Source organism: Phodopus roborovskii, unplaced genomic scaffold (assembly GCF_943737965.1).
Source record: "Phodopus roborovskii unplaced genomic scaffold, PHOROB, whole genome shotgun sequence".
Lineage (NCBI taxonomy): Eukaryota > Metazoa > Chordata > Mammalia > Rodentia > Cricetidae > Phodopus > Phodopus roborovskii.
This window is the reverse complement of record NW_026125174.1, coordinates 1-16034: the sequence shown is the minus strand read 5'-3', so window position 1 is coordinate 16034 and position 16034 is coordinate 1. Positions and strand designations below refer to the sequence as shown.

At 40.8% G+C, this 16034-nt stretch overlaps 1 protein-coding gene across 1 annotated transcript; it reads left to right on the top strand.

Moving 5' to 3' along the window:
• Positions 1–4242: 4242 nt before the first annotated feature.
• LOC127226485 (zinc finger protein 93-like) lies at positions 4243–10619 on the top strand. Its single transcript, XM_051190544.1, is given in 4 exon segments — positions 4243–4264; positions 9078–9442; positions 9444–9653; positions 9733–10619. Coding segments are annotated over 4 exon segments (1383 nt in total). The 3' UTR covers positions 10519–10619.
• The last annotated feature ends 5415 nt before the right edge of the window (positions 10620–16034 follow it).

Sequence of the window (16034 nt, the reverse complement as noted above, 5' to 3'; positions counted from 1 at the left end):
TTAAGAAACCACACTTCAAAGAAATTTCCTCTTTTATAATGACCAATTATCTTGACAGCTGTTTGTTATTAACCCCATCCTTGTCTCAAAATGGACCACAAAACGCAGTGAGGGGCTGCTCTCTGAAATACCGACTTTGGGAGAGAAAGCTTGGTGCTCCTGTAAAATAAAGCTTGCTTTATTCAGGCATTCGTGCACTTGCTTTTTCTCAGGCCAACAGCTGTGCAGACTCTTGCTTCTTTCTCCCAATCTCTACTGCAGGCAGACAGAATGGAGTGCAGGGACAGTAAATATCACCCACTCAGGATTCCAGGAATTCCTTCGCTCAGACTTCTGGGAAATGTAGTCCGTGCGACTGTGACATCACAGAGAACCATCCTGGAGAGCCTTTTCCGGATATGGTCTGCACATGTGCGTTTTCCCCAAAGTTGGGCGCGAGTCCTGCCCTGCTGGATCTTCTCCTGCATCTCTGACTTGGAGGTTGGTGCAGGGTGTAAAGCAGCCTGAGGCTCTGTGCGGGGTGTTGGTCCCTCATGGAGGGAGCAGACCTGGGCTGGGTGGGAGGGCGGAGAGACTGCCTTGGAGGTGGCTGGGACTCGGGAGGTTGCAGGTCAGGGCTGCGCCCTGAGTGATGGTTTCCTTAGGACATGCAGCCCAAGTCTGCCTTGGGCTTCTGGGACAGGAGAGTTGCCTGGGAACGCGGAAAGGTCCGGGACTGCAAGCTAATGATGGTCACCAGAAGTGGAGCTGGGAGCTCACTGAGCAGCTTTGGTGGGGGAAGCATGCCTCACTAGCTGAGCCATTCTCACGTGGAAGCTGTCAGATTCCTCAGGATCTTAGAGCAAGCGGGGTTTCTGACCCCTCCTGACTCTGTCCTGCTTGGTGTAAGGGTCTTGAGGTTTTGATTGTGTTCTCTTTCTCTGCCCGTTAAAGAATTGAGAGGAAATACCTGAGGCCCAACGGTTCATGGGAGTGAAGGAGTGAAATTCTGCACTCTGCCAGAGTCAGCTACTACAGAAAAGCTTAGACTAGGGGCGAGAGAACACAGGTACTGCAGACATTGAGGGGAATGACCCACTGTGAAGCAAATTGGGGACTAGAAAGGCTTTTGGGTCAGGTCACCAGGGTGAGGAAGAACTCATAGACCTGTGTGTGTGGCCTGAGATTTAAAGTAAACAGACCTGTGATGGAAAAGATGGTGCTTTACAAGCTCTCAAGTGGGAGAAGGGATGATAACCCAGCAACAGGACTGCCTGAACAATGACATCCTGCAGATATGAATATCATGTGGTTCTACTCATGATGCGTATAAAACCACCAGCAGTGGTGGCACATGCCTTAGTCCCAGCACTTAGGAGGCTGAGTTAGCCGTATTTCTGAGTTAAAGGTAAGCCTGGTCTAGAGAGTGAGTTCCAGGATAGCCAGGACTACACAGAGAAACCCTATCTAATCCAACCCCCCCCCAAAAAAAATTTATAAAGTCTTGAGTTGGTTGCTGTTGTTGTGATGAAACATCATGACCAAAAAATAAGTTGGGGAGGAAAGGATTATTTGGCTTACCCTTTAACACTGCTGTTCCTCCCCTGAAGGAAGTCAAGACAGGAACTCAAACAGGGCAGGATTCCAGAGGCAGGAGCTGATGCAGAGGCCATGGAGGAGAGCTGCTTACCGACAACTTGCCTCCCCTGGCTTCCTCTGTGTGCTTTCTTATAGAACCCAGAACCACCAGCCCAGGGATGGCACCACCCACTGGGCCCTCCCACATTGATCACCAGTTGAGAAAATGCCTTACAGCTGGATCTTGTTGAGGCATTTCCTCGACCAAGGCTTTTGCTGAGGCATTTCCTCCACCGAGACTTCTTCTACTCTGATGACTCTAGCTTGTGTCAAGTTGACACACAAAACCAGCCAGTACATTAAGTACCTAAACATTGCTAAGAGAGGGAGAATTAGTCTTCCCCATGGATGAACCAGTGTGTATACTACAAGCAAATCACACTACTACACATTATTCCATTTTCCTATAGAATATTGATCACCTGCCCCAGGCGGGCACCACACATAATGGGCTGTGCTGTCTCATGTCAATCACTAAGAAGATGCCATAGGCTTCCTACACACAGACTTATGGAGACATCTTCTCAATGATCTTTCTTCTTAAATGTCTCAAGTTGACAGGAAAACTATCCAGCCCAATGAATCTTGATATTTATATTACTTTTAGTGATTTTATAATTAAAACTGTGATATCATTCATTGACCTTTGTTTCAGGGAAATGCTGTCCTTCCAGGATGTGGCTGTTGAGTTCTCTCTGGAAGAGAGGGAATGCCTGGAGCCTGCTCAGTGGAATCTGTACAGGGATGTGATGTTGGAGAATTACAGCCACCTTGATTTCCTGGGTGAGGATCTCATCCACAGTGAATTCTTATTTCACCATCAGCATGTGGCTTCCTCACTTTGTACTGTATCTCGTGGGAACATTTCAAAGGCCAGTTTCATATCTTTTAAGAACAATTAGAGTGGTTGCTCTACAGCTAAAAACGTTCCAGTGTTTTTCTCTCTGTGTGTTTGAACTGTGTGTTAAATGTATGTTTCATTCAGTAGTCATGCTAGTGGAACTGTTAGAAATTCACTAGCATGAAGCATGGAGCACACCTGTTAAAGTGTTTCACAATTCATTTTTGGGGGTGTGTTTTGTGGGTTGGTCAAAAAAGAGGTCACTCCAAGATGAAAATTTAAGGCACATACAACAGCAGGAAGGTCCGGCCTCTGATGAACCAAAACATGAGCCGCTGTAGTACAAAGGCAAATTTACTGATTCTTACACATAGTTACACATAGTTTCTTGTGTAAACTATTTCCTTATACCAAGGTCCCCAATCTAATCTATATGTCTCTCCAAGGAAAGCATCACGTGGCCCCATGACTTTTGTCCTTTATTGTTTGCAATATGCAGTAACCCAAGAGCCTTAAATGTGCCAGAGGCATCCTATGACCAAAGTCATTCAAAGGCTGCAAACCTCTTAGATAAGCAATTCTACAAATCCTGGAAAACCATCACTGCTTTCCACAAAGATTCTTTACTGTTTTCCACAATGATTCCTCGAGTTCAAGATACTTCTAGAAAACAAATATTCAGTCTAACGTTTATGCCAGATGCAGTGGAAAGTGTTCCTTTTAACAATTACTCCAGGTCCAGCGAAAGTATTCACCCTACTGTCCACCCCAGCTACAGTGACTCTGCTGAACTACGACTTTTAATGTTTTTCCCTTTAAACGAGACTCAGAATCTAGGTGTTGTAAACTTTCTATACTTGTGATCCTGTGAGAAAACATTTAAGGAACCGATTGCAGCCACTTACTTCCATATCTCTTGTCTTATAAACAGTGTACTGGAAGGGACGTGTGAATTCCCAGTGGAAGAACACTTAATATTGTTCCCTTTTCCTCCAAACAGGTCTTGTTGTCAGTAAGCCACACCTGGTGACATTTCTGGAGCAAACACAAGGACCATGGGATGTAAAGATACAAGCAACAGACACTGTGCACCCAGGTGGGTAGGAATGAGGGGGGGGGGTCAATGGGCAGAAAGGCAGGCTTTCCCATGTGCATTGGAAGAAGGCTTTGTGGCATTAATTCTTTAGGTCTCTCCTTTGTGTCTTTGTTATTGTCAGGAGCGGTCTTTGTGAGGCTGCAATCGGAGCCAGCCGAGCTGCCCCAAGTCCATACCTGAGTGGGGGAGTATGGATGAAGGAAAGGCTAGCTATAGACAATAAAGACAGAATAAACGATCAGGACAGCAGATCAGTCAAAACTGAAATGCCACGAGTTTATTTCTCACCACTCTTATATACCATAACCAAAAGGGGAACACAGTACCATGTATATGGAACAAACAGACTTTTCTTCCTCACTTATTCTAAGGGTTCAATAACCACACCTTAGCTTCAACTTCTTGTTCCCTAGCCTTGAGGTCAGGAATAGCCATAACTCAGATTCAACTTCTCATTCCCTGGCCTTGAGGTCAGGAGTAGCCACACCTCAGATTCAACTCTGTTGTTATTTAGACTAAGACAGCCAAAGCATCCTTCTGTAGCCACACCTTTGACCTTTAAGTCTTGTGACTTGCTGACAGCTTTGAACTATCTGCCCTTGTGCCAAGATGGAGTGCAGCCATCTTTATGGGCACCCACATGTTACCAAAGACATGTTGATTTTCCACACTTCCTCCAAGTATGTATATGTCGACTGGCTTCCAGATTGGTAATGGGAGCAGGGCTAAGGGTCTGGTCCCAGACGTCTCTGGAAGGTGACTAGAATGACCGCCCTGGGTGAACTTTCACAGTCCACCTCACCTCCTCCTCAGGCCGTATGGCTGTCTTTACTGATGTGATGTCCACACATGGCACTTGTGACTTAGTTGCAGTAGTGCCCAGAGTTGAGCCTGCTGTGCCCACTGGCCCTGTGGTTGAGCCTCTGTCATGTCTTATCTACCACTTTGCTGAGGACTCCATACACAATCAGGCATTGACACCTCAGCCCTGGGATTGGCTCTGTTAAGAGGAGGAAATTCAAAGCCAGGGGACAGGGCATTGCCGTTTGAACTAGAGTGTAGTTCCCATACCAGTTGGGTGGCAGGCATAGGTACAAGGTTCCCTCAGTACCCTCAACTGTCAGTTCAGGGAACATGGAGTGCTGACAAGTTGCAGTGAGTATCTCCATTACTTGACACATTTAGAGTGTGGTGAAGAGTCTAAGGTCCTCCTCGGTGTGAGGGGAGTCCACCCCCCTGTCTGGTGGGACATGAGGAGTGATTCATCTTCCCTACAGATAAGGACTAGGAGTTTCCTGCTCTGGTTTCCAGACCAGAGGGAGACAGGAGCCGTAGACACTGACACTCCTATTCCCTATACATCCTTATCCTGTGTTGACACTAAAATGCCATTAATTCAATAGGTCTCTGTCCAGTCTAAGGGTGTGTCCTGCCATGCAAGTGTAGTGTGGATTTTAACCCTTTTTATTCAAGCAATTTATTTCAATAAACAGATTTTTTTTTTGTAAGTATACCTGGTTTTGAATATTATTCCATATTTAGGAAACTTCAAGATGACCTTAAATATTCTTTGAGTTGTCTGCTTTGTTTGACAACATGTACAGAGGACTAATTTTGTCTCTGTACATATATTAGTCTCAGTAGGTGACTCTCAATAACTGTTGTATTAAGTGTACTTGCTCTCACATCTTACAATGAAATCGTGACTCATCAGATTAGTATTTAAATGGAAATAATGGATCTCTGTTAAAAATGTCAGCCTCAGAAATGACAATTGTTGAACTGAAGCTGTGTTATACTAAAATAAACTTTAAACATAAATACAGTCCTTGGGGAACTGGGGACTTGATTCTCCTCAGACATTTATACTGGCTGTACCTTTATGAAATCTAAATAGTCCTACTGACCTTCAAGAATACAGTCAGAGGAGAGAATAATGACGCTGACCTTTTTAAGGAACATCTACAAGAATAAAAAGATGTATAATTAATTATTCTTGTTGTGACTCAGTTTCTCCAAATGGCTACAGTTTAACAAAGTTATCAAAGACATTAAGTGACTAGATAGAATTCTCTTAAGTCAGTGTTTTTTATAACATGAACAAGACTTTATAACCTTAGGGACATTAGTAAATTTTGATAATTAAGTATATTATCTTTAAGTCTGCTCTTCCATAATGCCTGTATTACATAGACAGACCTAATGTGACTTGGCTTCAAGCTTTAGAGGCTTTGTCCTTCCTTTAATTAATGTATCTTAAATAATTTAACCTATTTATTAGAGATATACCATTAACTCTATCTTTGGTATCTTTTTAAGTCATTTCACTGATCCATACAAAGAAAAGTAACATGTCACCAAGAGTTTTAGAGACATCAGTAGACTTGGACAAGAACAGCTTTTATAATCACCAAGAGAGGATGTACAGAACAGAACAGAATTTCAATTAGAAAATGACTGCAGAATCAATGAGACACCTCTCCCTTTGGCCCGGGCATCTGATGCTTTACATATACCCCATTGATTAAGCAATTCCAAATGTGATATTCTATGTTTAACAAGTACATTTACCATTTGATTTAGGACAATATCCCAAAGTAGAGGCTGTTAGACAATATCTATTTTCATGTAGCCAGTACATCTAATAGCTTTATGTGTAACAGTACATATAGCAGTACATATTACAGCATTGCAGATACATCCCGCAGCCCAGTTTTAGTTTTTCTGGCCTGCTCACCCAAGTGTCTCTGGAGAACCTTGAAACCTCATGCAATTGAGTCCCAGTTCCATGCAGCTAGCTGGGAGGCTGAGTGGATCCTCAGGTGAGGGTTCAGGGACCTTGCCTGTATCCTCTGTTTTTGAAGGAATGTTAACATTTAACAAGCTAGAGTTATGATGATAGTAGGTTGTTCAGCTTAGTTGTACAACATCAGTCAAATAAAAAAAAGAGTGAAAACAAACTACACAGTGAGGGTAATGTGATGCATTAATATTACCTGGGCAATACTGTTAAACAATTATGCCTTGAAAGTTTCCAGGTCATCCTTATAGTGAACATAAGACAGACTTTATGACTTAGATAGTATGCAGACTTACCGTGATCATCATTAAAGTGATGCTGACAGCATCTAACAGAACCTGGCTGACTGTGATTTTGGAGTTATTATTGATTGCTTTTAGACAGATTGTCGCTTTTATCCTCTTTAATAACAAATACCCCATTGGTTGTTTTTATTCTGCACTTCTTCCTACCATGACATCATTAATAGCAGCCTCTCTTGGAAACAGTTCACCTCTTAGATGTTCTCAAGTGCACGGCGTCTTTTCCCCAAGCAGTCCTACTGTTCTCCCTCTGTCTGTCACAGAGTTGGAGCCAGCCTGACCCAGGATAAGGTTTGAGAAATGTGCTTGGGTTTGAAGTGGGTGGGGAAATACCCTTTTTCCAGAGCCAGCTTTTCAGTGAGCTGAAACAGACAGGATGATTTATGAAAACATTGTCTATATTCAAATGGCATTTGTGTCTCAATAAGACAGAACACAGTAATCTAAATATCCATAACTATAGTGTGTATCTTCAGATGTGAGCAGACAACCTGAATAGTTCTGTGTTTTGCCTCTTATAAAGATTTCAGTGTTTGGGATAATACACTGATTCTTATGAAACAGGGACGTACTAACTTCTTTGTGGATCAACCTCTAAGCTTAAAATAGATAGGTACCTGCAGCCTAGAGACATTTAAACCTATAAGCCATAAAACTAGACATTGAAGTGACTCAGAAAGTTCTAGAAGTGAAAGCAAGTGTATCCGGGCTTGTTGGAGCAGAGAGGAAGGCTGAGCTCAGCCACAGGGCAAAGGAGTCCCAAGAATAGACAGAATTAATGTCTTATCTCAGAGGAAGCAGGCTTGTGGACCCAGTAGAAAAGACCCATCTTGGCTGTTATTTCTGTCTTTATGCACAAGCAGTGTAGGTGAGGAATTCTTTCACAGAAAGGCTGACTGCAACATCTTGTCCTCATCCTGAGCTAGAGTCCTAGAAGCTATCTAAGCTCCTTGGATATATGGGTACGCCTCTCCTGCCCACTCTGCATGTACTGGTATGGTGGCTACCAAGTAACCTGTGTTCTGAAAAAGAGAAGGTACTGTCCCTATGTGGACCTTACTGCACATGGATAGACCAGTGAGCTTAGTCCCCACCAGCCAGAGTATTCTTTGAGGGAATGTGACTAGGAGTTGACTAGGCTTGGTTTTTTGACAAGACCTTAATGGGGATCTCAGTGTCCAGGATGAACAGCTTAAAAGGAATAGACATGGAGTTTCCCAGACCTGCTAACGCAGCCTCTGAATGGATGTTGGCACCACTCATGGAACACAGATGGGGACAACAGAACCCCTCAGCTTCCAGGAGCCTTGAATCGAACTGAGCTCAGACAGTGACTGACTCTCTGCTCCACAAGGGGGGGGGGGGTCAGGGAAAGCAACAGAAAGTAAGGAACAAAACCAAAGCTGAGACAGCATAAAGTATATAGTCAGTATAAGATTACAAAATATCTGTGAGCTTTGCTCTGTGAATTTCTACTTCATGTGTAAACACAAGTCTCCTGTTTGCACGCCTTGTTCATTGTCTCTCTAGTTAGGGCCCAATAACTATAAACTCTTGTAAATAAATAAATCTTAGAAATACACAATATTATTGCCTAGGCATGGTGACATACTGCACTGATCCCAGTACTTGGGAGGCAGAGGAAAGTGGATCTCTGATGTTGAGGCCAACCTGGTCTATATAATGAGTTCCAGAATAGCAAGATCAACACAGAGAAACCCTTTTGTAAAAAAAAAAAAAAACAAAAAAAAAATATGAAATAACTCATTTTTTCATCTATTCATTGACAAATACATTGTCTCAGCACAATTAGTGTAATTCACAGGTGAACCTGAAGGTTTTTTGTTTTGTTTTTTACTGTGACTTAATATGTTTCAAGTATATATTTTCTTGTCATCCAAATAAAACACTGCCCTGAGTTTTTGAACTGTATTATTTAATCTTGTGCAGCAAGCATATTCTTTGTAACTTCCAAAATAAAACTATGTGGAGGATAAAAATTTTGTATTTTGATGATGATTCAGAACCATACAATCACCATTAAGTTTTTCTTTTCCAGGCCTGGCTACTTTATTTCATGGTGTCTAGATATCTAATATCTGTACAGTTTAATGAGCTTATTTCTGTTAGTAAAATGCTCTTACAACTTACTTAGCTTTTTAAACTTTGAATAATATTTCATTATGTCTATGTTCTATTTGGTTGTGCCCTTATTCTAGTAGGAGTATAGATTATTCCTCGCTACAGTAGTTTATCATCCATGCTCAGTACCTATTGAAAATTATTGTAGTTTCTTATCGATGGTTCAATATGCATAAGTAAATCTCTCAATATAAAAGTAAGCATTTAAAAAAATATAAGCAGTATAATAATAAAGAATATTTCTTAGCTTTTGTTCATATTTCAACTTTTGCTCAACAGGAACAACCGATGATTATAACATTTACAACAAGACCATCGATTATAACTCAGAACATATTCCATACCAGAGAATTTATACAAGGGAGAAACCCTACAAGTGCAAAGAATGTGGTAAGGCCCTTAGTTCTTATAAAACGCTTTCTATACACCAGAGACTTCATACTGGAGAGAAACCCTACCAGTGTAAAGAATGTCATAAGGCCTTCAATACACGCTCATCACTTTTTATACACCAGAAAAACCATACTAATGAAAAAACATACAAGTGTGAAGAATGTGATAAATCATTTTACTATCTTCCAATGCTGAAGCAACATCAAAGAATTCATTCTGGAGAGAAACCCTTCAAATGTGGAGAATGTGGCAAAGGTTTTTATTTCCCCTTCATACCTTAAGCAACATCAAAGGATCCATTCAGGAAACAACCCCTACAAGTGTGAAGACTGTGGAAAAAGCTTTTCTTGTTCTCTACGCCTTCAGGTACATCAAATAATTCATACTGAAGAGAAATCATATAAGTGTGAAGAGTGTCACAAAGCCTTTCGTTATCACTCATCCTTTTGGAGACACATGAAAATTCATATTGCAGAAAAAGTCGTACCAGTGTGAAGTGAGTGGGAAAGAATTTACTAAGCCTGCTTCTCTCATTGGGAACAAGGCAGCTAACCCTGCAAAGAAAGCCTACAAGTGTGAGGAGTGTGGCAAGTGTTTTTGCTCGTCTTCATCCCTTAGACGACATCAAACAATCCATTCTGAAGACAATCCCTATAAGTGTACGGAGTGTGGCAAAAGGTTTTCCTACTTTTCACACCTTCAAGAGCATCAGACAGTCCATACTGGAGAGAAACCATACAAGTGTGAGGAGTGTGGCAAATGTTTTTCCTCCTCTTCATCCCTTAGACGACATCAGTCAATGCATTCGGAGGACAGCCCCTATAAGTGTGGGGAGTGTGGCAAATGGTTTTCCTGTTCTAGGAGTCTTCGGGAACACCAAGCAATTCATACTGGTGAGAAACTATACAAGTGTGAAGAATGTCACAAAGGCTTCCGTAAATATTCGACCTTTTGGAAACACAGGAGAGTTCATACTGCAGAGAGATCCTATGAGTGCAAAAAGTGTGGGAAATGTTTTTTCTCATCTTCAACCCTTAGACGACATCAGACAAGTCACTCTGAAGACTATCCCTACAAGTGTGAGGAGTGCGGCAGATGTTTTTGCTCATACTTTTTCTTTAAACGTCATCAAATAATCCATTCTGAAGACAGCCCCTATAAGTGTATAGAATGTGGCAAACGGTTTTCCTGTTCTAGGAGTCTTCGGGGACATCAAGCAATTCATACTGGCGAAAAACCATACAAGTGTGAAGAATGTAATGAAGCCTTTCGTAATAGCTCATCCCTTTGGAGACACAAGAGAGTTCATACTTCAGAGAAATCCTAATAGTGTGAAGTGTGTGCAAATATTTTTCTTCATCTTTGTGCCTTAGACAATATAAACACTCCACGCTTAAGACAATTCCTCCATGTGTGCAGAGTGTGGAAAAGTTCTCCCTACTTTGCATAACTTCAGGAACCTCAGACAGTCCATACTGTAGAAAAACCATCAAGTGTGAAGAGTTGGCAAACATTTGTGCTCATCTTCATCTCTTAGGCAAGGAGAGAGACACACAGAAAAAGAGACAGAATTCATTCTGAACACAGTCCCTAAAAAGGGTGGGGAATGTGGTAAAGACTGTTAATTTTTATAGCCTTACTAGATGCATGATTGTTCATATTGGAGAGAAATACCACAAATGTCTTAAAAAGTTTACACTTCAGCCCTTAAAACACATCAGATGTATCATTCTGAATACAAACTTCATTGAGTGCTGAGGGGAGAGGAGAGTAATGAGGAGATAGATGCCAGCTAGCTGATAAGAAATTAGGATATGTAGAAAATGAGACAACAAGCCATGAGCCTCGTGACAAAGCACAGAAAAGTAATATGGGTTAATTTAAATGTAAGAGTACTGGGAAACTAACTCCTAATTCCCAACAGGTCTGATGCCCTGGGAAAGAAGTCAGCACAATGATGAAATTGTGATCACCTGTTTCAAGCAAGTAGCCCTTGATAGCCTGAACCATTTTTATTTATACACTTTCAGTAGTTTGCATGAACAATTTTACAGTCATGTTTCCTTAAGTTTCTAGTTATAAGTACAATAATTGCCAATTGGTTCCCATACTTTATTCCCTTTTTGTCCCTCAACTTTCCCATGGTAATCATTACCTATTTGATTTGTAGCTTTAATATTAGAAACATAAGCAGTATAGCAAGCAACAAAGGAAGTTTTCTAACTAGGCACACCTACAAGTCGCACAGTATGTCTAGCTGGCAGCACTTATCATTAAAGCGTCAGGCAAAGTGACAGAATTTTGCCTCTAAACTACATAACTAAAAAGGTTACTCTTAATATTTGGCACTGCTTATCCCTTATTTCATGTCCTGCTCTCACCTTCCTACACTATTGGCACAGCTGTTAAAATGAGGGCATTGTGGACTTGTATGATTCTCTTCATCCTCTGTTCCTATTTTGATTTTTAATTGAAACTTGAAGGACTATGAGAAGGGCAAGTCTTTTTTTTTAAATCACAAAAAAAGACTAAATTTATAATAAACCAAGAGCAACAACCAAATTAATGATAAATGTCCAAAAGTTTTTATAATTACAAAAGAGGTAACTGAATTAAAAAATGAGAGAGATTTTTATCTTCTCGGCAGAGAACATCTAAAGATGTGCATGAGAAAAGGTAGTTCATGGAGAGAATGAATATTCATATCTATATTAGAACTGTTCCCTATAATATGACCCCTGAATTTGTCCCCATGAATAATCAGAGCCACTGTAAGACAATGTTGTAACACAAATTCATTTATAAGTTGTGTAACAAACAGCAGTAAGTCTAACTTTAATATTTGAGTCTGTGTACCCATGTATGAAACCTCTTCCTCCAATGCATTAATCCTATTAACAAGGCCCTTATCAACAGGTTCTTGAGTAAAGTATCAGAAACATTCTTAGACAATGTTTTTATGTTGTTCAAGGGCCGCAGTAGAGGCAGCTATAGTGCCAATGATAGAAATAAAGGCAGTAATACCCAGTATCAGAGCTATAATAAAGCATTTAGCGGATTAGCAGTAATACCTAGATCATCAAACCATGATCAAGATAGGTTAACAGGAAGAAGAATACAAGGAGGTTGATGGACAAACTACAAAGGAACCTGGGGATAAAGTTAAATGGTAACTGAATGTGAAATTTTTGAAACTGAAAGTGAAGCCATGAAAACTCTCACCAAGGATTGCAAATGGTGGAGTAATACAGGCTTGTGAGCCAGAGTAAACGGGAACCTTCTGAAGGTCTTTGAACAGAGTGAAATTAGTAGCTGCAAAGAGCTTATAAAAATGTCTTTGAAGAAAGAAGTAGAACATCCTGGGGAAAACCAATGATCCACAGAAACTGATTTTAAAATGAGATCATCAGAATGGGAAATAAAATAATCTCTATAAAAGAGAAGATTGTTCAGTCTACTTTTGAACAACCGCTAGTCTCAAATATTTTACATTGGTATGGATTTTTGTATATCGAAACAAATTTCAGGTTATTTTTGTTATATTGTATATATGTTTCTATTCTTGATTAAGATTTTGTACCCATGCAGCTCATTTGAAATGTAAAGTTTTAGTCCCTGAACGCTATTTAAGATAATAAAGAAACGCAGTTTAATAATCATCTACAATAATCAAACTTATAGTCATGTTAGGTATTTTTTTCAAGAATATACAAAGATTTATTTTAGCTAGATCCATGATCTTCAAACACATCAAGACCTACAAAATATAGCATTTAAAATGTTTTAATAACATAAGGCTTTTCATAACAATGAGACATATCTGCTCCTGATAGTATCAATTTACTTTAATGGACACCAAAGAACCTACATATGGAGATTGCTTTGTTTGTGGCAAAGCTAGCCAGAAAAGTGTTTGCTGAAATATACCAAGACAATGTAGGATAGTCCTTCAAAATTCCTGCTTCACAGAAAATTCTGTCAGATATTCTAGGCCTGTAGGTGAAGATGGATGTCCCAATGTTAGTTTCCTTTGTTACCAAATTCAAAACAGAAGCTTACATGAGAGATGTAATGTTTATAAGCTCGAGAGACATAAACAACTTAAGATGTTTTGAGGTCTAAACATATTTTTAGGATGGTAATACTAGTTATGGCAAAAAGGGTTAGGGATAATGCTTTGGATTAAGATAGGATAGATAATGTAGTACTATCTCTAAATTTGCCAAATGCAAATTGGACATTGTAAATGTAATTCTTGCCTGATAATTGTTCTTACTGTATACAGTTTATTGCATTAGAGCTAAAAACTTTCTATTTGTTACATTGAGATCGGGTTATTAAAGAGCCAAACAGTCAGTAACTAGGCAGGAGGTGTAGGCAGAACTTTCTGGTCAGAGAGCTCTGGGAAGGAGAAAGGTGGAGTCAGAAGCCAGATGAGGAATAACCAGGATGGGCCTAAGGGAGATGAGGTCATGAGCATAGGGGAAGAACATAGATTTAAAAATATGGCTTAATTTAAGTTATAAGCTAGTTAGAAACAAGCCTAATCTAAGGCTCAAGCTTCATAATTAATAGTAAGTCTCCATGTCATGAAAGATAAAGAAAGTCCATGTACAGGAAGCAGGCTTGGAAACCTATTAAAAAGAGCTGGCATTAGGAACAACTATAGCTTCTCCAACTGGAGAGCTACTAGCCGGGACCCTCCAGCATAGTAAAAGTGACCCCACACCACAAGGCCACTGTGAGTCGGGGCCTGGCCTCCCTGGCTGGTTAGGGCTACTGGATGATTAAGTTTTCAAAAGGATGAAGACATGCAGAATGGATGCTCCCCTACTGCTAACATGGCAGCTCCTGGTCAAGAGCCCTCTGCAGCCACCACAGGTGGTCCTTTCTGGCCTCCCTCACTCAGGATGTGAGCACAACCAAGAAGCCCAGTTTTCAGTCTGGTTATCTTGCATTGGGTTGCTTTAAGGCAAGTGGAGACTTAATAAAGGTTCATCAAAGTTATGTGACCTCATGAGTAGAAGTGTCTGAGACAAGTAATAGCATACTGGGAATTTTTTAGCAATAGGAGCTGTTATCAGGACGACATGATGGATAGTGAGTTTCAAGAGAGTGTCAAGTGTGCTAAAACTGAAAGGCCACTGGGCCTTGGGCTGAACAAATATTTTGTAAGTTTGGGGCACATTCTGGATGAGCTTGGCAATTGAGAGACATCTAGTGCCACTCTGTGTACACTGGAGTTAGAACAAGTTAACTCCTGGACTTCCCCCACACCCACTAAGTTACCTTACACACCGAAGAGGCACGATTGTCATGTGACCCAGTTGTGTGACTAAATTTTTGTTAGGCTGGTCTCTTATGTTTGGCTAAGGAAATGGTTGTTTTGTCTTTAAACAAAGCAGACGCCAACATGATGTTACAGGGGACTACATGTCAAGTGACAGCCTCATGTATTACAGCGATCCATACACAGATACCCCAGCTGAGAGGATTTCACCAAGAAATGACTGATATGGCAGAAACTGGGAGACAGTGTGGAGCCTACAGAACAATGTATTCTAAGTAATAGGAGAAGCAATGGAGAGAGTGCACAGAGAAATTAACACTGCAAACGGATGACCAGAGTGAAGGGGTGATATGGAAAATTGCTTGTCCTATAGACATGAAGACATGGTTGGATAGATAGCAGGATCCATATGAATATGGGATAAGGAAACATAAATGGAATCAGGATGAAGGGACCTGAGTCATTAAAGTACTGCCTCCTGTGGAGATTGGGATCTCTGGGGAATATACAGACTCCTATCCTTCAGGTACATGGAAAGACCATCCTCCCAGGCATGATAAGGAAGATAAATAAGTATACCTCTATCTCATTGACAGGACACCTATTTCTGATGAGATCACCACAATATAGATGACTTTCAAACTCAGTTACCCAGAATGCATGAAATGTTCAGTTGATGAGATCTCTAGTTACCCAGAAGACAAACGTCTGGCACTGTCTCTAAGTAGACTTCTGTGGTAGATTACTGATGCCAGAAGACCATCTCGCCAACATGTGTGCCTCAGTGCTAGAGAAGCATTCATTCCTCCTCATCATGAAGTAGCTGGGATTTGACCAACAACAATTTGCATTTGATGGAAACATCCCATTCTGGCGGGGGGGGAGTCACCTCATTAACCTTAGGAAGTAAGATGTGATAGGCATGGGGAATTCATATTCTCAAGACCCTCAGAGCCCCCATTGCTGATGGTTAGATAAACAGATAAGGGGCAGAGACTACCTCCTTTAAGTGGAGCTCCCTGGAAGTCATAAACTGAGCTGAAGCATGCAACTTTCCTGAGTCTTTACTCAAAAAAAGTCCCTCAGATATTTCATACTGTTGATGTTACTACTTTGAATCAGTATGTTCCTGTTCTAATCCCTCATCCATACTCCTGTGTGCAATCCCACTAACAAACTCACCGACTCTGGAAGATAAGGACTTCAGCTGAATCTTTGCTATGTCTATCATTAGACACCGATCCAAGGTAAATAGACATTCTGTTCTTCATTAGAAAACCACAGAGTGTCTTTTTCAATTGCTGTAAGAGAACACATTAGTCATTTGTTGCTCATGGTTTCATTGTGTAAAAGTCCTTTGATAGAGAGCATAGCATCGGATAGGCAGGCATGATCCTCAAACAGGAGCAGTGAGCTTACTTACATCTTGATCTCCAATAGGAAACAGGTAATGCATAGGATTCTGTAACATCAAAGCCCACCTACAGGGACACAGTTCAAATCCTTCCAACTGGGGCACAGCATTCCATTGTATGAGCCTACAGGTGCTGATA